General features: G+C 47.4%; 1 protein-coding gene across 1 annotated transcript in view; it reads right to left on the bottom strand.

Moving 5' to 3' along the window:
* AP1S3 (adaptor related protein complex 1 subunit sigma 3) overlaps positions 1–21,173 on the bottom strand; it is a 54,297-nt gene extending 33,124 nt beyond the window's left edge. Inside the window, exon 1 of the mRNA XM_073674596.1 lies at positions 21,026–21,173. Coding sequence (XP_073530697.1) covers positions 21,026–21,028 — 3 coding nt within the window. The 5' untranslated portion in view covers positions 21,029–21,173. The remainder of the gene's footprint in view (positions 1–21,025) is intronic.
* Between the last annotated feature and the right edge of the window lie 2,532 nt (positions 21,174–23,705).

Here is a 23,705-nt window from a genome sequence, read left to right as displayed (position 1 = left end):
TTGAGGGTCTCTGCGAACCAATTTGTAAATTCATTGATCACTATCTTAAGCCATTGGTCGAGACCCTCCCATCATACATCAAGGACATGACGGACATCCTAACTCGGGTTGACGGCATCTTTGTGGACGATGATGTTCTCCTTGTCACGGCGGACGTTGAAACGCTCTACACTTGTATTGACCATGACGATGGATTAGAGGCGGTCCACCTTTTTCTGGGTGCCTCCGACCTGGACGGTCCTCTATGCGGGTTTATTCGGGAGCTGCTGCGCTTTGTCCTTACTCACAATTTTTTTACTTTTAAAGATCTTTTTTATCTACAGGTACGCGGCACGGCCATGGGTGCTGCCTGTGCCCCCCTCATACGCCAATCTCTTCCTGGGCTCATGGGAGAGATCCATTTTTGGTGATGGGGGGACATGCGCCGCAGACCATGTGCTGTGCTGGTACCGATACATTGACGATATTGTTTTGATGTGGAGGGGGGGGGGCACAGAGCTGCAGCTCGTTGTATTCATGGACAGACTTAATTGTAATGATAAAAATATCCGTTTGACCTATAAGTATGATACCACCAGGATTGACTTTCTGGACGTCAGTCTGGAGGTGGACTCCGCGTCGGCCGTCCAGACTGATGTCTTCAGAAAGACAACTGCAGTTAATGCACTGATTCATGCCTCGTCTGCCCATGATCCCGCTACCATTAGGGCCGTCCCGGTCGGACAGTTCCTTCGGGTGAGGCAGACTTGCTCCTCCATCCAACGGTTTGAAACACAGGCTATGAACCTTCAGACCCGTTTTATACAATGGGGTTACAGCCGGCAGGCTATTAAAAGAGGGTACACCAGGGCAAAAAGGACCCCCGAGATCACAACTTTTGTATTCTCGTGGGAGAGAGGACACGGGTGACAACAAGATTAGGTTCATCTCTACATATAACAGCGAGTGGAACACAATGAGATCAATTCTAACAAAACATTGGTCCATCCTCAGTACCGAACCTCCGCTGTATCCACTATTAGGAGACAAACCATCTATGACACCAAAGAGATCACGCAATCTTAGTGATCCTCTTGTTAGGAGCCATTACGTTCCAGCGAATACTTTTTTGGCTTCTTTTACACCCACAGTGGGGTGCTTCCCGTGCGGTCACTGCCTGGCATGCGCTAATGTCCTTTGCTGTAAGACTTTTGACTCTGCTGGGGGTGAGCGCCAATTTAAAATCCAACATTGGATCTCATGCGGTAGTATAAATGTTATCTATTACGCCACATGTGGCTGCCAACTGATTTACGTGGGGCTCACCTCCAGAGAGCTCAGAGTCAGAGTCCGCGAACATGTCAGAGACATTCGAGCTGCCAGACAAGTGACCAACGCATCAGAACTTAAGACAATTCCTCGCCATTTCAGGGATTTCCACAATTGCGATCCACGCTCACTCATGGTTAGGGGCATTGATTTGATTCATTTAGGAACACGGGATGGGAATGTTAAAAGAATCCTCGCACAGCGTGAGACACGCTGGATCGTGACTCTTGATACAATGGCTCCCAAGGGACTCAATGAGTCCCCGAGTTTTTCTTCTTTTCTTTAGAACGGTATTTTGTCTTATAACATTCTGTTTTTCTATGTACTGTAGTATGTGTTTATATTTGGTGCTGCCCCCCTCCTTCGCTCCCTTTTATCCCTACTTTTTGATTTTTAGTTGCCCCTTTCGTTTTTTCCTTTCCTTATATTTTTTTAAAAAAAATTCTCCAGCATTTTTTATTGCATTGGGTGTTTTGGTAATTTGTTATGTGTTGTCTTTATTATTTCTTTAATTATATTTTGTTTTTATTGTTTGCAAAAATCTTTTTCATTGTTTTTGTCCAGGTTTTATCCATGTTTGGTATTTTTTATTGGCCATCGTTTTTTGACTTATTGCATCCTTTTGAAGAATCCTTTGGGATGGGATACCTGCAAAAAGTTTTGGAAGAATTCCGATATACCTTACATCTATGAACATTATATTTTGTTGTAATTCTTCCCATACATGTATAATTTCCCTTGTGGATGTTATCTATACCTATACTTGCAGTACTAGACAGGTCTGTGGGGCTTCCACATATATGTATCATTGGTGGCGCTGTGGTGCGCGCGCTCCCCCTGGATCTGCGCTCACCTGCCTCGGTCCGGCAGGTGAGCGCAGGCGCTGTGGTGACTCTCTCCAGAGCAGCACGCGCCTCCCGTGGGCTGACTGCCGGGCACGTGGTGGGTGGGTGGCCGTGGCTTCCCGAGGGAGCGTGCGTTGATTCCAGCAGTACCATTGGCCAGCTCCCGATCACATGGTTTCCCATGTGATCGGCTGCCACGATACATTAAGGTCCTGGAAGGACAACACCACTACTTCCCTTGAGAAAGCAACGCACAAGCAATGCGAAATGCGCGTTGGGAAGAAGCTAAACCACCCTAGCCACCATTCTGAGGGTCCTTGGGATACTACTATTTAGGGTAAGCGGTTATAGGCTCTTTGGTCCAGTATTTTGACACTTATACAATTGTTGATGGTGTCCCTGGGAGTTCGTATTTTAGTGGCACACTACGTGCTTATACTTTCACCACTTGCCCTATATAGATTACCTGGGTCAACCTGTTACCACTAGCCTAAAACATTCCGCTTTTCCTGACCTATACCTTGCAGAGAGCTACATATAATCTCTGACTGTTTTTTCCCTAGTGGGGGGGGGTTCCTTACACTGGCCCCTATGCACACTGTTTTTATCTTTATTATCTATTTGTAATTATGTATACATGTGTATTTAATAAAGATTGTCATATTTTTGCATAAGAGACTCCTAGTTTCTCTGTTTCTTTCCATGTTTTAGGAGTTGCATGGGCATACTCTTACTTATGCATGTTGATGTGCCCTAGTTTAATAAGATTTTGGGAAACTTTTACATAGCTCTCAGATGGGGGTAGCAAAAACCCGATGACAGATTCCCTTTAATCATCACTAAATCTATAACATATTCTAGGAATGAGAAAAGTGTCCAAAATCTGTAAGAGAACCTGTGCAGAGACTTTTTAGGTAATAAGTGCTACCTTGTATTGTCCGTTAGCTTATTTTCCATAGGTAAAATCCCATTTCATTCAGACGATTTCTTATAACTCGGTCACAGATATTGACTCCTGTTTCCACCTGTTTTTTTTTTCCCCCCCATTTGTTTGGTTCAGTACTTTATTTTCAAGGCATATTGCTTCCAGATAATTATCCTGACACCTTGACAACTTCCTTGATCAACCCCTTCTTTTTTTGTTTTGTACCAGTGCTAATTTGCTTATAGTTGCACAAAATTTTACACACAGCAGACTGGGAACAACCAGCATATTTTGAGGGCAGCATGGTGGCTCTGTGGTTAGCATTGGGGTCTTGGGTTTACATCCCCACCAAGACAATATCTGTAAGGAGTTTGTATGTTCTCCCCGTGTTTGCGTGGGTTTCCTCCAGTTTCCTTCCACAGTCCATAGAAATACTACTAGGAAATTTAGATTGTGAGCCCCAATGGGGACAGAGATCATGATGTCTGTAAAGTGCTGAATTAATGGCGCTAAATAAGTGAGTAAAATAAATAAAAGCCGTCCAGGTTGGATTTCCATCTAGAAAGACTGTCAGTGTACAAATCATTGAAGTCTGTTAAATAACTCATTTATAGTTTTAGTCGGTATTCGTTTTCAGAAATGCACAGCGATGCCAAAATTATTACTACTTCTTGTACTTGACCTGGAAAAACTGGGTTTTCTAATTCTTTTCTTAAGGAGTGCATCGCTTCCCTTGCTTCCCGTTTGTTGAGGAAGGGGGAGGGGGTTAGGCTCCTTGACGGTTTGGACAAGCAGCACAGTCACTCCACTGGGCCAAAATGGTCGTTCTTCGATGCGCTCTGAAACACTGTAGAGGTGGCTGGTAACCTAATCAATGAGCAGTAAACTATGAACTTAAAAATTCTTCTGTTCTTGAGAACGAAGATCATTTTTTAAATCAGAGAAAAAATGCAAAGTTGCTTGTTTTTACACGCACTCTGCAATTTTACCCAATTATCAAAACAACCCAACCCCTTTAAAGTAAAATAATTTACCTTAATTTGTATTATCTATCATGCTACCATAATGTTCAGCTAATACGCACCATATTATGTCCTATGTGTGATTTGTATATTTTCCACAAACCCTAACTTAAAAATAAATTGTAATTCTGTAAGGAGATGGAAATGCTTCCCATGTTCCCCCTTTAAGAATATGTTTATTGTTGATGTGTAATGTGAACTGTGAAATGGGTTATGATGTTGGTATTGTATTGTGCCCAGCAACAGGTAGTGGACAGGGACAGTTATAGTCAATTACTGGAACTAGCCCAGAATGTAAGGGGGCTAGGCTGAAGGAACAAGAGACAGTTCCTGTCAGAACATCAATTAGGGCCTATTGTGCATAGAAAGAGGACCTAAGGTCTGAAGTGAGCATGTTGTGGGTGTCCCTAATGAGAGGAGGCAGAGACAGGGGATAGCGAGATCCTAAGCAGAGAAGTAGAAGAGAAGTGACTGACGGAACAGAGGGATCGATCGGAGACGGGTCCTGGGTCAGGACGCTTAGCAGGATGGCATAGAGTTTACAACGCAGAGAGGTAACGGGCCTATCGGGACATAGTACAGAAGACAAAGAGAGTGACCCGGAAGAGCGTTCCAGAGCATCAGAAACAAAGAGGATAAGCATCGGCCATACTGGCAAAAGTAGCTCCCCTAAGGGTAACAGGAGGTGGAAAAAGAGAGTAAAGAGGAAGGAATTGAAACTGTGTAGAGGATGCTCTGTATCATGAAGGAAACGTTCATAAAGCTGTGTACCCTCTATCTACTGGAAATATTCCCTACTTAAATTCTATCCAATTTGCTGGAACTGTGAAATGCTGCGGTTTTTTTTCCGCAATGAAAATACGCAGCAACAAAAACTCATAGTGGGAACTAAACTCTGCAGCTTCAATTTAGCTGTAATGCAACATCCAAATCACATACAGGTTTGCAGGCACGTTTGGCAACCCAAAATATCTAGTGTTGGATTTTTTATGGTGGTCATGTCGCGATTGCAGGTCACAATGTGACTCCATTGACACTTATTAGGTACCATGTCGCAATACAATACTGCAATTTTTAGATCAAGCCATCATTTATTGCCAGGTAGCCTTAGATCAAAGTAAAAGTGGCAAGAAGTTTAACCAATGCCACAGGTGCCACATACGGTATGCACAAAGCCACAGGAGACTGTACAAGGGAAAGGGGTGTCAGAGAGCACATATACAGCCTTAGTTAAAACTCATATCCAACCACTGACTGGCAAATGTCCCTGAGACTGATGACTGAACTTTACAACGCAGTGTGTGGACAGAGCGTGCAGGCTTGGACTGGCCCACAGGAGTACAGGAGAACCCTCCGGTGGGCCCATGTGCAGGAGTGGGCCACCACACTCTTATATGAGCAGTACTTGGCACAATATACTTGTGCCTGTATGCACAGCCATGAGCTTCTGATAATTTCCAATAAAAACTCTTCCAGATACAGATAACGCTCTAACCTTAGGAGGTATAAAAACATTACATCAATATTAGAGAACAGCCCACGCAGTAATTCCCCTATATTACAGTTGTGGGAAGAGAAGGGACAATTTCACATGTCCCACTCCACTGTCAGATCTCAGCCAATTCCATTAATAAGAATTAAGAAGCTGCTATCATATAGCCAGACCCGCTGTGCGCCCCCACTAATACAATGTGCCAGCGATGAAAGAACAAGCAGGCACACAGCACACTGTGGGTGTAAATGCATCACCAATGTTTTCTAAAAATTAGATTTTACACTGAATTAGAAGCATTTATGATTTATTCATAACCAATTCTAGTTCTGTGAGAAAATGACTGATCGGTGTATACTGGCTGATTCGCATGGCAGGAGCAATGACCTGGAAATCCCCAGGTAGCGCCAAATCTTATTATTGGATCAGTTCCACATCTTAGGCTTTCTCTTCACACATCCGTCCGTTTTAGGAGAGGACAAACGGAATAAATGATCCGTTGCATCATCAGTTATGCAACAGAGGGAAACAGAGGGACCCCATTGATTATTAAGGGGTCTATCGGAGTTCCGAATGGAAGACAAAGTTCTACATGCAGGAATTTTTTTCTGCAACAGTCACCATAATAATCAATGGCGTCCCGCTATTGTACAACGGATGTAAAGGATGACTTATTCCATTGGTCTGCTCCTAAAATGGAACAAATAGATGGATGTCCAAAAGTACATGCAAACAAAGGCTAAAGAGACACACGGGGGCAGATTTATTAATCCTGGGCAATAAACTATGGAAACAGACTAGAAAGTCTGAAAATGCAACAAATTTATACCAGTGGCTCAAGATGGATTTTAATTTGACCAAATTTTACACCAACTTCCGGTTGGTTTACTTCAACTACTATTTTGTCCCTAAGGCCACGTGCACATGTTCAGTATTTTACATCAGTATCTGTAAGCCAAAACCAGGAGTGGAACAATCAGAGGGAAAGTATAATAGAAACCCGTCACCACTTCTGTATTTATCACCCACTCCTGGTTTTGGCTTACAGATACGGAGGTAAAATACTGACCAAATACAGAACGTGGCCTAACACTGGGTGCAAGTTGATGCACTTAAAAGGGGTATTCACATGTCCAAGATCCTATCCCAATATAAAGTAGGTGTAATATTATTATTATTATTAGCAACTACCTCCAATTAGAAATATTGTATAGTTCTTCTGAATCGCTATGTTGCTCACCTCATGTGCAGGGCATTGCAGTAGCTTAGTTATTAGGTATTCATGGTTACGACCACTAACAGTCACTTCATGAGTGGTGGTAACCATGGATAACTAAGCTACTGCAATGCCGTGCACATGGGGTAAGCAGCATAGCTGATGAGAAGAACTATACTACATTTCTAACTGGAGGTATTTGCTAATATTATTATACCTACTAAATATTGGAACAGGACTTTGGAGATGGGAATACCTGATTAAGGTCACATCCTCCTCACAAACCACACCTGCATGATGAGAGGTGAAAAAAGCATTTAAAACACATGCTAAATAGGTCTAAAACTTGATGGGAAAATATGCACCAAAATATGCCAAATTTGGTCTGGGTCCAAACAAATGAGCAAATCTGCAAGGTTTGAAAGTCTGGCCCAGTTTAACAATATGCCCTAAGGCAATTGGACATTATACAAATGGTCCCTTTCTAAAGACCCCCTCAGTGAGATAGAACAGAGTGCTCCTGCAAATAACAGATTAGGCTTTGGTGGTCTTGGCACAAACAGTCACTAATTTATTTGAAAAAGGGCAGTGGGCAACGAAGATTACTTACAAAGTCAGTCTGATTTTTTTATGCAGATTGTAAAGGTGTTTTCCCATGAATGACATAGTCTGATCGGTGAGGGTCTCACCAATTTGGACTCTTACGATTGCCAGGATGGGGGGTCCCCGAGCACCCAACACTTTCAGCTGCAGTCAGTATTGTATGGAGCGGTATAATCACGCATGCCCAATGATCTGCTCATTGTCTCAGTCATCCTCGTAGACAGCCGAGTGAATCACTCGGCTATCTCCATCTGTCCTATAGCTCCAACAAATAGAGAACAATGGGGCGGGTCATGGCCCTTCATTCTTTTGGGAGTCCTAGCATATGGTTCCCTAGTCTATGATTTGGATTTTTTTTCCATTGAAATGAAAGCTCAAAAACAGTTGCATTATTGTTTTTGGTCGTCGGACTTCTGTGAGAATTCCGGTCGCATGACACATGGTGGTGTGTAGCCCTGGGCTTAGACTAACCTGCTGCCCTCCATCACTCATTTCACTGACTAGTCTACAAAGCCCACCACAACGGTGCACCATCATACATCTCTGCTCTCTTTTCCCATCTTACAACCCAGATGTGCTCTTCGCTCACTCCTGAAGCTTTCATCCTCCCGTCTGCAGTCCTCCTCTCACGCTGCACCGATTCCCTAGACCTTACTCTCCTGGAATATAAGGCTTGCTCCTAACATTCAGAATTTTAAGCTTCCCTTAAAAAATAATCATTTCTTTAAGGGGAACGTATGTAACATGACCATGATGGTCCATATCCATCCACAACCTTAACTGGTCTGAGACACCTCCAGTCCATTCAGCCCGCTACACCCCCTTGTATCAGTGTCGGCTCAGGCTCCATTCAGACATTCTTTTGCCTTTTCTGTTTTAGGAATAGACTACCATGCGCAGTAAATGATCCGTTACATCAAGTAAGAAGGGGTGCCATTGATTATTATGGGGTCTATTTTTAGAACGGAGGACATTTTTTCCGTTCCAGAAAATGGAGACCAAACGGACCCTACAATAATCGTTCCGTTCTGCTTCCGTTTGCATAACTGCTGTAACTGCTCGCTTATTCAACTTGTCTGTTCCTGAAACGGAACAGATAGACAAAGAGTGTGAACAGAGTCTGAGATGCTGATGGGGTGACGAGGGCTAAAAGCTTTACATATGACAGGACAAAGGAATGATCCTTAAAAAAATAAATAAATAAAAAAGCACCATGTACAGTACAGACCAAAAGTTTGGACACACCTTCTCATTTAAAGATTTTTCTGTATTTTCATGACTTTGAAAATTGTACATTCACACTAAAGGCATCAAAACTATGAATTTACACATGTGGAATTATATACTTAACAAAAAAGTGTGAAACAACTGAAAATATGTCTTATATTCTAGGTTCTTCAAAGTAGCCACCTTTTGCTTTGATGACTGCTTTGCACACTCTTGGCATTCTCTTGATGAGCTTCAAGAGGTAGTCACCGGAAATGGTCTTCCAACAATCTTGAAGGAGTTCCCAGAGATGCTTAGCACTTGTTGGCCCTTACTCTGCGGTCCAGCTCACCCCAAACCATCTCGATTGGGTTCAGGTCTGGTGACTGTGGAGGCCAGGTCATCTGGCGTAGCACCCCATCACTCTCCTTCTTGATCAAATAGCCTTTACACAGCCTGGAGGTGTGTTTGGGGTCATTGTCCTGTTGAAAAATAAATGATCGTCCAACTAAATGCAAACCGGATGGAACAGCATGCCGCTGCAAGATGCTGTGGTAGCCATGCTGGTTCAGTATGCCTTCAATTTTGAATAAATCCTCAACAGTGTCACCAGCAAAGCACCCCCACACCATCACACCTCCTCCTCCATGCTTCACGGTGGGAACCAGGCATGTAGAGTCCATCCATTCACCTTTTCTGCGTCGCACAAAGACACGGTGGTTGGAACCAAAGATCTCAAATTTGGACTCATCAGACCAAAGCACAGATTTCCACTGGTCTAATGTCCATTCCTTGTGTTCTTTAGCCCAACAAGTCTCTTCTGCTTGTTGCCTCTCCTTAGCAGTGGTTTCCTAGCAGCTATTTTACCATGAAGGCCTGCTGCACAAAGTCTCCTCTTAACAGTTGTTGTAGAGATGTGTCTGCTGCTAGAACTCTGTGTGGCATTGACCTGGTCTCTAATCTGAGCTGCTGTTAATCTGCGATTTCTGAGGCTGGTGACTCGGATAAACTTATCCTCAGCAGCAGAGGTGACTCTTGGTCTTCCTTTCCTGGGGCGGTCCTCATGTGAGCCAGTTTCTTTGTAGCGCTTGATGGTTTTTGCAACTGCACTTGGGGACACTTTCAAAGTTTTCCCAATTTTTGCACTGACTGACCTTCATTTCTTAAAGTAATGATGGCCACTCGTTTTTCTTTACTTAGAATTTGTATTCTGGCAAGAAAAAAGCAGCTAACAGTCTATTCAGTAGGACTATCAGCTGTGTATCCACCTGACTTCTGCACAACACAACTGATGGTCCCAACCCCATTTATAAGGCAAGAAATCCCACTTGTTAAACCTGACAGGGCACACCTGTGAAGTGAAAACCATTTCCGGTGACTACCTCTTGAAGCTCATCAAGAGAATGCCAAGAGTGTGCAAAGCAGTCATCAAAGCAAAAGGTGGCTACTTTGAAGAACTAGAATATAAGACATATTTTCAGTTGTTTCACACTTTTTTGTTAAGTATATAATTCCACATGTGTTAATTCATAGTTTTGATGCCTTCAGTGAATGTACAATTTTCATAGTCATGAAAATACAGAAAAATATTTCAATGAGAAGGTGTGTCCAAACTTTTGGTCTGTACTGTACCTATTGTGTCACTGCTCCCTTTCATTTAGATTGTCAGCTCTTATGATCAGGGAAAGCACTTCCCTTTATTTCATTGTAAAAGCGCAGTGGAAAATGTACATGAATAAGGATTATTAATATTATCTCTGAATGCAAATGTACCCAGCGGTAACGACTAGGTGATCTCATGGGCGGCAATGATCCATACCCTGCCTAACAGACAACACACTAAGACACTTCTGAATTTGCTTACATGACCCCTGCAGATCTGGTGTAATAGATCACCCAGCATGATGCCATTCCTGACAGCTTTCATCTCCACCAGGAGAAGCTTACAAGAAGTACAGAATAAAGGCCGATCCTAAGGGTTTATCTCTGAGCCATTGTCTCAGCTGCAGCTGTAATATTCAGCAATCTCACATATAAGAAAAAGAAGAGAACCGAGAGATAAGGAACAATCTGATAAATGCAATCTGTAATCAAATACTGTCACGAGGAAGCACCGAACCCCCGAAAAAACTGACATGCATCGATAAGATCCTATATTAAAAGCATAGCATACATTTGTATTATAGATGTGAAGGCAATGTGTGTGCTGCTATACAGTGCCCACATGTGACTCCATCTTCTGCACAAGCAACAATGCCAGTGTGGCTAATGCCTGGATAATACAGCATCTGATAAAATCAGAGGCACAAGGAGGCAGAGTATGGGCCCAAAACAGGTCCAGAATTAAGGATCAGTAGTACTAAGTGTGAATATGAGCCCAGAGCGGGCTAATATGAGCGCATTTACAGCCAGTGTGTGGTCAGACCACTTGCTGACCCATGGTAGTCAGTGTACTGGCGCACATAAGCGGTTTTCCACGTGCAACATGTAGTATTCTCATCCATAAAACTATATATTGCCCACATTCCCTCTTGAAGAGCAAGTGTACTGTGTAATGTGAACTGTGACATGCGTTAATAATGTAGGCATTGTGTTCTGCCTGACAGTAGGGAGAGTGAGAGTTAATGATTGGGACTAGCCCAGAGTGGGAGGGGATAAGGTGAAGGGACAGATACAGTTTCCTATCAGGAGATCAGATAAGGCCCAGTCTGAAGTAGACCTAAGGTCTGGATAGTAAGCAGTGCCGCATGACGTGGGTGACCTGAAGTGAGGAGAGAACGAGACGGTGGCTAGCGTGAACCAGAGTAAAGAGAGAAGAAAAACCGACAGGAGGGCAGAGTGATCAAACGGAGACGGGTCCTGGGAGAGGACGCCTACACTTCATAATTCAGAGAGGTATCAGGCAAAAACGGGACAGAGTATGTCAGACAAGGAGTGCCCCGGAAGGGAGTTCCAAGGAGTCAGTAGGAGAGGAGATAAGTATGGGCCATACTGGCAATAAAGTTGCCTTGAGGGGAAAGAAGACGCAGATTCACGGGTTGAGAATATGACTCTTGCTAACTGAAATATAGTACTGAGCTGGGCTGTGGGGAAGGACAGTGAAACAATGGAGATAGAGAACCAACTAGTAACAAGAAAGGAATTGAGACTGTAGAAAATGCTCCATATTATGAATTCATTCATGAAGTTGTGTGCCCACTATCTACATAATAACCACTAAGTTATCGTTCACTAAAAAGTTTATTTTTGGCTGGTGGTCTCCCTCATTGAAGTCCTGAACATCTGTTTCTGGCCAACCCAAGTCATCGATGCCATGCGACCTGCAAGGACGTAGTGCCCCCATAGCCAGGGCCGGCTCCAGGTTTTTCTGGGCCCCGGGCGAAAGAGTCTCAGTGGGCCCCTTTAACACATACCATGATTCATGATGCAGAGATACGGCGGAGAAATATATATTATATATATATATATATATATATATATATATATATATATATATATATATATATATATATATATATATATACACATATACATATACATATACACAGTGGGTACGAAAAGTATTCAGACCCCTTTACATTTTTCACTCTTTGTTTCATTGCAGCCATTTGGTAAATTCTAAAATGTTCATTTTTTTTCTCTTTAAAGTACACTCTGCACCCCATCTTGACTGAAAAAAAACAGAAATGTAGAATTTTTTGCAAATTTATTAAAAAAGAAAAACTGAAATATCACGTGGTCATAAGTATTCAGACCCTTGGCTCAGTATTGAGTAGAAGCACCCTTTTGAGCTAGTACAGCCATGAGTCTTCTTGGGAATGATGCAACAAGTTTTGCACACCTGGATTTGGGGATCCTCTGCCATTCTTCCTTGCAGATCCTCTCCACTTCTGTCAGGTTGGATGGTGAACATTGCTGGAAAGTCATTTTCAGGTCTCTCCAGAGATGCTCAATTGGGTTTAGGTCAGGGCTCTGGCTGGGCCAGTCAAGAATGGTCCCAGAGTTGTTCTGAAGCCATTCCTTTGTTATTTTAGCTGTGTGCTTAGGGTCATTGTCTTGTTGGAAGGTGAACCTTCGGCCAAGTCTAAGGTCCAGAGCACTCTGGAAGAGGTTTTCATCCAGGATATCTCTATACTTGGCCGCATTCATGTTTCCTTCAATTGCAACCAGTCGTCCTGTCCCTGCAGCTGAAAAACACCCCCATAGCATGATGCTGCCACCACCATGTTTCACTGTTGGAATTGTATTGGGCAGGTGATGAGCAGTGCCTGGTTTTCTCCACACATACCGCTTAAATTATCACCAAAAAGTTCTATCTTCGTCTCATCAGACCAGAGAATCTTATTTCTCATAGTCTGGGAGTCCTTCATGTGTTTTTGAGCAAACTCTATGCAGGCTTTCATATGTCTTTCACTGAGGAGAGGCTTCCGTCGGGCCACTCTGCCATAAAGGTCTGACTGGTGGAGGGCTGCAGTGATAGTTGACTTTGTGGAACTTTCTCCCATCTCCCTACTGCATCTCTGGAGCTCAGCCACAGTGATCTTGGGGTTCTTCTTTACCTCTCTCAACAAGGCTCTTCTCCCACGATTGCTCAGTTTGGCTGGACGTCCAGGTCTAGGAAGACTTCTTGTGGTCCCAAACTTCTTCCATTTAAGGATTATGGAGACTACTGTGCTCTTTGGATCCTTGAGTAATGCAGAAATTATTTTGTAACCTTGGCCAGATCTATGCCTTGCCACAATTCTGTCTCTGAGCTCCTTGGGCAGTTCCTTTCAGCTCATGATTCTCATTTGGTCTGACATGCACTGTGAGCTGTGAGGTCTTATATAGACAGGTGTGTGCCTTTCTAAATCAAGTCCTATCAGTTTAATTAAACACAGCTGGACTCCAAAGAAGGAGGAGAACCATCTCAAGGAGGATCACAAGGAAATGGACAGCATGTGACTTAAATATGAGTGGCTGAGCAAAGGGTCTGAATACTTATGACCATGTGATATTTCAGTTTTTCTTTTTTAATAAATTTGCAAAAATTTCTACATTTCTGTTTTTTTTCAGTCAAGATGGGGTGCAGAGTGTACTTTAATGAGAAAAAAAATGAACTTTTTAGAATTTACCAAATGACTGCAATAAAACAAAGAGTGAAAAATTTAAAGGGTCTGAATACTTTTCGTACCCACTGATATATATATATATATATATTACAATGCAAAGATTTCACTTCTTACATTACATGAGTGATATCTATTGTAAATTCCACAATAGCTCAGAAACCGGTGAATCGCTCCACACAGAATACTGGCCCCCATATAAGGCTCCATACAGAATACTGGCCCCCATATAAGGCTCCATACAGAATACTGGCCCCCATATAAGGCTCCATACAGAATACTGGCCCCCATATAAGGCTCCATACAGAATACTGGCCCCCATATAAGGCTCCATACAGAATACTGGCCCCCATATAAGGCTCCATACGGAATACTGGCCCCAATATAAGGCTCCATACGGAATACTGGCCCCCATATAAGGCTCCATACGGAATACTGGCCCCCATATAAGGCTCCATACGGAATACTGGCCCCCATATAAGGCTCCATACAGGATACTGGTCCCCTTATAAAGCTCCATACAGGATACTGGCCCCCATATAAAACTCCATACAGGATACTGGCCCCCATATAACGCTCCATACAGGATACCGGTCCCCTTATAATGCTCCATACAGGATACCGGTCCCCATATAATGCTGCATGCAGGCTGTTATCCCCACAGGCTGTCCCCCCCCTTATAATGCTCCATGCAGGCTGTTACCCCCCACATAATGCCCCATACAGGCTGCCCCCCCCCTTATAATGCACTATGCAGGCTGCCCCCCCCCTTTATAATGCCCCATGCAGGCTGTTCCCCACCTTATAATGCCCCATGCAGGATGTCACCCCCCCTCTTTATAATGCCCCATGCAGGATGCCCCCCCCTCTTTATAATGCCCCATGCAGGATGCCCCCCCCCTTCTCTTTATACTGCCCCATGCTTCCATACATTAAAAAAAAAAAAAAAATCAAATACTCACCTCCCTTCTCCTCACCGGCTACCTGCTGCCCGCTGCCCGCTGCTCGGGTTCGAACTCCAGCGTTGTCAGTGTCTTCCCGCTCAGCGCTCCCTGTGATGGCTCAGGGGAGGGCGCGGTGTAAAGACGTCACCGCGCCCTCTGACCTGAGACGTCACAGGGAGCGCAGAGCAGGAAGACAGCTGATCTGCGGAGGCACGGGGAGAGGTAAGTATCCAGCTGCCGGGGCCCTGAGCAAGCGGCGGAGAAGGGCGGGCGCTGACACCGCTCTCCTCCTCCCATAGCCCAGCGGGGTACGCGACCGCCAGTGGGCCCCTCTGCCTGCTCAGGGCCCCGGCATTTGCTGATGCCGGCCCTGCCCATAGCATAAGCCAACACACCCAGCCAGGACCCCCACTGTCATGTAACAGCTAAAGAAACGAGTATCTCACCCACGGCTACAACCCCGCGCCACGTTACACTCACACGTGACAATAATATTCATGGTGGTCTGAACCCAGTCCACAGGTTCATTCAGATGAGTGTATAATGGGACCGTATGTTACGCATGTTAAATGGGAAGCACATGGACCACACACGGAACAGTTCAAGTTAATGGGTTTAAATAAAAGTTCTTGCACAGGTGGTTAAAAAAAAAGAAAAAAAAAACAAAACACAACATGCACTACTTTGATTTGTATTTCGGATCAGACTCGCCAATTGTAAGTCGGTGGTTGTGTGGCGCCCCTGAGGGTTCAGTCGCCACAGAGGTACTGCATCTCACCCAGAGGTGTGGTATCCCACTCTCAGGTAAGGATAGAGTGCTGCCGGTGACCCTAACAGCTGCATCCAACACATCCACTTCAGTAGGGCAGGGCGAGATTGCTCCTAAGGGAGAGCACAGTCCCTGGTCCCTGGCTGGAGTGGAGGGGAACCAAGTGAGGGGGAAGCATGTAGTGGGTGTGAGTGGAGGAAGCAGATTAGGGGAGCACATAAAAGGAAGCAGTATAAAAGAGGGAACCATCTTGGAAAGACAGGTCAGTCTGAGAGGAGAGTTGAAGGGAGCAGGGCCTAGCAGAGAGGCCCAATACAGAGAGGAGCAGGAGAGAAGGCTGCAGGAGGAACGAGGGGATCCTAGGGGTACGGGCAGTGCTGGAGGCCACCCATACACCCGAATCTACCTGGTGTGGAGGGATCAAGCCGCAGAGGGGACCAGCCTCTAAACTAGTGGAGAACTACAAGGCTCAGCTAGGAACCGGAGGCTGCTGTACTTGCAAGGTGCAGTGGCCACAACCACAATTATATCGCCGAAAAGGTGGCCACAGAGGGTCCAGGGGACTGCAGGTCGCCCGACAAGACCCGAGGCTACCGGATTGGGACACTGATTGTGAGGCACAGGGCTGGAGGGCAAGAGCCAGCGCTGGAAGACGACTGAGGAAGGCACATAGAAAGGGGTCCTGTCAGGCACTCTTGAACTACCTGAGGGATTGCTGAACCCCTGCCTGGTGAACGCAGCGCGACGTGGGAGGCTGTAAGCTGGACAGTGCAACCTGAGGAACTTAACAACTGTGAGTAAACTCGGAAGACTGCACCCCACTGTCTCTGTGATTATTATCTGCGCCATCACCCCTGCACTAAAACGCCCAGCACTCAGGGTATTGTAACAGTCAAAGGGGAAAAATGTGGGCACTGTTTTCTAGGGCAATAATATTTTCTAAGGGGCAATTTTACCATTTAGAGCAGGGTTCCCCAACTCCAGTCCTCAAGGCCCACCAACAGGTCAGGTTTTCAGGATCTCCTTAGTATTGCACAGGTGATGGAATTATTGCCTGTGCAGGTGATGTAATTATCACCTGTGCAATACTAAGGAAATCCTGAAAACATGACCTGTTGGTGGGCCTTGAGGACTGGAGTTGGGGAACCCTGATTTAGAGGGCACAAAGGAGGCATTATTATTATGTGGGGGCACAGTGATGGGCATTACTATCTGGGGCACTAAGAGGAGCGCTGTTATTGTGCCAGATAGCAGGTGCAGTAATAGGGACACATACGGCAGCAGTGGCTCAGTACTGGGGTATCAGTAGGACGAGGAGTTTTTGCTGTAATCTCTGCAGACAAGTCCTGGCTGGAAGAAGTGGTCATGTCGTTTTAAGCCAAATGTAAAAGACGTTAAAAATGAACGACTCCACCAGAAAAAACGTCAGCTGTAAGTCACCATCTATAACTGTACTGTAATCTCTTATATGGTCTGCAGGACTGGTGTCTACCACTATGTGTCACCATACGGTGGTAATATCAGTGCACAACCATAGTTGTAATCAGGGTTACTGGTTAGCGGGTCCACTCAGATGTTTTGTTTTCCCCCTGAGCTGAACCCCTAACTATGCCTGTCGTATATGGCCTAAGAGGTCTGCACCACAGCACATGACCAATTTCAGGGCAGGTGCAGACGGCCGTAGATTCTTTAATCTGAGAGAATTGGGACGATTATGCCAATGACACTGTGATCAGAATGTGATGATATTGTGATCCGATTCTCTTGGATGAGGAGAAGATGGAGAAAAAAAAAAATGACTCCATCTTCTCCATTCTGTCAGTCTGTTGTAATTGTACTGCACTCAGATGTCATCCGAGTGCAGTCCAATGTTTTCCACGCACTCATTGACTAACATGACTGAGTGCAATCCAAATCTCAGATCAAACTCCAGCATGCAGCGATATTTTCTTTGGTCCAAGGTAAAAAAAAAAAAATCTGACATGTGCATGGCCCCATAGAACACCAATAGTTGAGTGTGATACGATGTTTTGTTGGATCAAGCTTGGAACTGAAATACCCTCGTCTGCACCTGCCCTTAATCTGAGCCATGGATCAAACACGCTAAAGCAAGTCTATAGGCCATGAAAAAAATGAGACGAAGCTCGGACACCATTCATCTGCTAGCTGTTTTTTACTGACTGTATGATAGGAGAAACTTTTACAGTCCTGTGATCTGGATTGTGTCACACAAGCACAGAAAAAATTGGTCCGAGTTTCATCCAGAAAAGCGGGACGATTTCTTTCACACTTGTCATAGGTGTTCAATCAGTTTTTTTCTCGGCAGCTATTAATCATTCACAAGACCATTTACAGTTTCCTGTTACAGAATTGTGATGTATCCGTAATAACCGCATGCTGTACTGTGTCTTTGTACGGCATCCGATTTTTTTGCACACCCATAGACTTGAATGGGCGCGTGTCATCCTAGTGCATGCTGAGATTTTTCACACACAAATTTGGTCAGTGGGAGAGTGGAAGGAGGGAAATCACTCATCTGCACTGCATTATCGAATAACATTGCTCCGTTTGCCTTCACGGACAGCAGTTGGCCGAAAACACTGTGGTGTGAGCAAGCCCTTAGGGTGGAGTAGTCACATTCCCAGTGTGGCCCGCTGCTGGTCTGTCAGCAGGAATACAAGGTAGTGTCCTTGGAGGCATCAGACACAGGCGGCGACAAAACAAAACTGACAGGTGGGATGTGGAGAAGTGACAGCAGCGGGGGCTTTTCTGCTCTGTGATCTGAGCTCTTAACAGTTTCTAAACTTGCTATAACTATGTGTGATCCTCTGATATGGGAGGACGCGGCCCCTGTGCAGCTGATCTCTGCGTATTGGAGGACGCAGCACAGACAGGCGGCACCCGTGCGGCTGATCTCTGCGTATGGGAGGACGCAGCACAGACAGGCGGCACCCGTGCGGCTGATCTCTGCGTATGGGAGGACGCAGCACAGACAGGCGGCACCCGTGCGGCTGATCTCTGCGTATGGGAGGACGCAGCACAGACAGGCGGCACCCGTGCGGCTGATCTCTGCGTATGGGAGGACGCAGCACAGACAGGCGGCACCCGTGCGGCTGATCTCTGCGTATGGGAGGACGCAGCACAGACAGGCGGCACCCGTGCGGCTGATCTCTGCGTATGGGAGGACGCAGCACAGACAGGCGGCACCCGTGCGGCTGATCTCTGCGTATGGGAGGACGCAGCACAGACAGGCGGCACCCGTGCGGCTGATCTCTGCGTATGGGAGGACGCAGCACAGACAGGCGGCACCCGTGCGGCTGATCTCTGCGTATGGGAGGACGCAGCACAGACAGGCGGCACCCGTGCGGCTGATCTCTGCGTATGGGGGGGGACGCAGCACATACAGGTACCTGTGCACACTGATCTGTGTATGGGAGGACGCAGCACATACAGGTACCTGTGCACACTGATCTGTGTATGGGAGGACGCAGCACATACAGGTACCTGTGCACACTGATCTGTGTATGGGAGGACGCAGCACATACAGGTACCTGTGCACACTGATCTGTGTATGGGAGGACGCAGCACATACAGGTACCTGTGCACACTGATCTGTGTATGGGATGACGCAGCACATACAGGTACCTGTGCACACTGATCTGTGTATGGGATGACGCAGCACATACAGGTACCTGTGCACACTGATCTGTGTATGGGATGACGCAGCACATACAGGTACCTGTGCACACTGATCTGTGTATGGGATGACGCAGCACATACAGGTACCTGTGCACACTGATCTGTGTATGGGATGACGCAGCACATACAGGTACCTGTGCACACTGATCTGTGTATGGGATGACGCAGCACATACAGGTACCTGTGCACACTGATCTGTGTATGGGATGACGCAGCACATACAGGTACCTGTGCACACTGATCTGTGTATGGGATGACGCAGCACATACAGGTACCTGTGCACACTGATCTGTGTATGGGATGACGCAGCACATACAGGTACCTGTGCACACTGATCTGTGTATGGGATGACGCAGCACATACAGGTACCTGTGCACACTGATCTGTGTATGGGAGGACGCAGCACATACAGGTACCTGTGCACACTGATCTGTGTATGGGAGGACGCAGCACATACAGGTACCTGTGCAGCTGATCTGTGTATGGGAGGACGCAGCACATACAGGTACCTGTGCAGCTGATCTGTGTATGGGAGGACGCAGCACATACAGGTACCTGTGCACACTGATCTGTGTATGGGAGGACGCAGCACATACAGGTACCTGTGCACACTGAACTGTGTATGGGAGGACGCAGCACATACAGGTACCTGTGCACACTGATCTGTGTATGGGATGACGCAGCACATACAGGTACCTGTGCACGCTGATCTGTGTATGGGATGACGCAGCACATACAGGTACCTGTGCACGCTGATCTGTGTATGGGATGACGCAGCACATACAGGTACCTGTGCACGCTGATCTGTGTATGGGAGGACGCAGCACATACAGGTACCTGTGCACACTGATCTGTGTATGGGAGGACGCAGCACATACAGGTACCTGTGCACGCTGATCTGTGTATGGGATGACGCAGCACATACAGGTACCTGTGCACGCTGATCTGTGTATGGGATGACGCAGCACATACAGGTACCTGTGCACGCTGATCTGTGTATGGGATGACGCAGCACATACAGGTACCTGTGCACGCTGATCTGTGTATAGGAGGATGCAGCACATACAGGTACCTGTGCAGCTGATCTGTGTATGGGAGGACGCAGCACATACAGGTACCTGTGCACACTGATCTGTGTATGGGATGACGCAGCACATACAGGTACCTGTGCACGCTGATCTGTGTATGGGAGGACGCAGCACATACAGGTACCTGTGCAGCTGATCTGTGTATGGGAGGACGCAGCACATACAGGTACCTGTGCAGCTGATCTGTGTATGGGAGGACGCAGCACATACAGGTACCTGTGCACGCTGATCTGTGTATGGGAGGACGCAGCACATACAGGTACCTGTGCAGCTGATCTGTGTATGGGAGGACGCAGCACATACAGGCACCAGTGCACACTGATCTGTGTATGGGAGGACGCAGCACATACAGGTACCTGTGCACACTGATCTGTGTATGGGAGGACGCAGCACATACAGGTACCTGTGCACACTGATCTGTGTATGGGAGGACGCAGCACATACAGGTACCTGTGCACACTGATCTGTGTATGGGAGGGCGCAGCACATACAGGTACCTGTGCACACTGATCTGTGTATGGGAAGACGCAGCACACACAGGCACCTGTGCACGTCTCATGTGACATCCCAAGGAGGATCGGCAGCAACTCAGCACGGCCGGTGGGGATGACAGGGTTAATGATCAGCCCCTGCACTGATCACCCACCGCCCATGATGACCACCTGTGACGGGCACAGCACAGCAGAGCACCGAGCTGTCAGCGGGACCTGTCATGTAGTCACAGAGCTGCCCATGCACCGCTACGTGCCCTGCTCCCGGCCCCGCATTCCCGGTACCTCACCCCCGTTCTCCCCTCTTACCATTTCTGTTCCGGCGGAAAGGGAAGACACAGGTGACAACGACAGAGGTGAGACTGGAACCAGCACTTCACCGCCGGAGCCCCGCCCACTCGTACTACGCCCCGCCCTCAGTACACCTGCCGTGTGATCAGTCACACCCCTTTACGGAAGCCACGCCCACTCATTCTGGGACCTTAGCAACCACTCGCATGGATTGTGAGTGGCTCCTAGCAACAAGGTGACCCTGCCGCGCCCTCATTCCCCGCCTAACAACACCCACTTCCTTGTACCACGCACGAGTGTGTACGGCCGCTCCCTGGGGTCAATGTGAGTGAGAACTGGGGCATTAAAATCCCAGCTGAGCTGTGTGGGCAGGTGTCTGCTGGTGGAGGGGGCCATAGTGTATGAGCAGGTGATGCGTACACTAGTGTTACATGCCACACATACCTATGAATGAACGGCCATGATAAGAGCTGTGCGGGCGGAGAGCTGTGCTGCTGTATGGTAGAATCACAGGAGCTATTAGGTCTTTGTAGTGATCACTGATTACCTTAATATTGCACCACCCTGTGGATACACCCCAGCACCTCACGCGTTCAGGTCCAGGCTGGGGCCACACCGTGCCGAGACACCAGGGATGGCACATATTTAGGTCCAGACTGGGACCGCACCGTACCAAGACTCCGGGGACGTCACAGGTCCAGGCTGGGGCCACACCGTGCCGAGACACCGGGGATGACACATGTTCAGGTCCAGGCTGGGGGCCACACCGTGCCGAGACACCGGGGATGGCATACGTTCAGGTCCAGGCTGGGGGCCACACCGTGCCGAGACACCGGGGATGGCACACGTTCAGGTCCAGGCTGGGGGCCACACCGTGCCGAGACACCGGGGATGGCACACGTTCAGGTCCAGGCTGGGGGCCACACCGTGCCGAGACACCGGGGATGGCACACGTTCAGGTCCAGGCTGGGGCCACACCGTGCCGGGACACCGGGGATGGCACACGTTCAGATCCAGGCTGGGGCCACACCGTGCCGGGACACCGGGGTTGGCATACGTTCAGGTCCAGGCTGGGGCCACACCGTGCCGGGACACCGGGGACGGCACACGTTCAGGTCCAGGCTGGGGCCACACCGTGCCGGGACACCGGGGACGGCACACGTTCAGGTCCAGGCTGGGGCCACACCGTGCCGGGACACCGGGGATGGCACACGTTCAGGTCCAGGCTGGGGCCACACCGTGCCGGGACACCGGGGATGGGACACGTTCAAGTCCAGGCTGGGGCCACACTGTGCCGGGACACCGGGGATGGCACACGTTCAGGTCCAGGCTGGGGCCACACCGTGCCGGGACACCGGGGATGGCATACGTTCAGGTCCAGGACGGAGTGATACATTGAGCGGATACATCATGGGACAACAAGCGTTCTGGTTCAGGCCAGGGTGATACTCCAATGCGGATATAGCCCGGGACTGCAAATCGTGCAGATACATACCCATATGACACACATTCAGGTCAATCCAGGCCGGGGTGATAAGTTGTGCGGATACATCGTAGAACGGAACATGTTCCGGTCCAGGCTGGGGTGACACACCGTGCAGAGCCGAGATCACTGTGTGCCGCTCACACATTGCAGCATAGTGGAGGTAAATGGGGTTACATTGTCACTCACGAGCTGACACGATAAGCAGGGTGCAAAGAGTTGGGATAAGTTGGATTTTTTCCGACTTACGTGACACGGCCATAATATGACCACATTCCCGTGAAATCAGTCCAAATGTATAATAGAAACAAGTGCAGCAATTCTGCATTTATCACCCACTCCTGAGAAAAATACTGACCGGATACTGAAAGTGGGGCCGTGGCTTTACATACTGACTCACTGGTGACGTCTCTAGTTAAAGTCCTTCATCTTGGCTTTTCTCCTTCATCCAGCACAGACCACTGTCTCTTCTTCCAGCCAGGACTCCTCTCTGCATAAAATAACAGTTATCTAGAGCACATTCCCCAACTTCTACACTACACAGCTGAATACAGAAGTGTACCCACCATTAATATATAGTTATTATGCAACCTACCATTCCAAATATAAATTGTACTCCACCAGTGCTCCCCCACTAACTATAAATAGCCACTTTCCCCATCTAATAAATATATAAATTAATTAGAACCTGTACACCTCAACGCCCCGCACTCTACCTCGCACTTCCCCGATTCATTATAATTACATGCCCCCCCTCCGCCCCAATTCATTGTCATGTCCTCTCTCTCCCCCACCCTGTATTCATCATTTGCTCCCACCCCACTCCCAATTCGTCATGTGCTCGCCCCATCCCCAGTTCATCATGTGCTCTCCCAACCTTCCACTCCCAGTTCATCATGTGCTCTCCCCACCTCCCACTCCCAGTTCATCATGTGCTCTCCCCACCTCCCACTCCCAGTTCATCATGTGCTCCCCCACCTGCCAGTTCATCATGTGCTCTCCCCACCTGCCAGTTCATCATGTGCTCTCCCCACCTCCCACTCCCAGTTCATCATGTGCTCTCCCCACCTCCCACTCCCAGTTCATCATGTGCTCTCCCCACCTCCCACTCCCAGTTCATCATGTGCTCTCCCCACCTCCCAGTTCATCATGTGCTCTCCCCACCTCCCACTCCCAGTTCATCATGTGCTCTCCCCACCTCCCACTCCCAGTTCA

The sequence above is a fragment of the Phyllobates terribilis genome, unplaced genomic scaffold (assembly GCF_046119375.1).
Source record: "Phyllobates terribilis strain yellow unplaced genomic scaffold, ASM4611937v1 Scaffold_3__8_contigs__length_932513732, whole genome shotgun sequence".
Lineage (NCBI taxonomy): Eukaryota > Metazoa > Chordata > Amphibia > Anura > Dendrobatidae > Phyllobates > Phyllobates terribilis.
The sequence above is the reverse complement of the archived record's forward strand: the minus strand, read 5'-3'. Positions and strand labels throughout refer to the sequence as shown.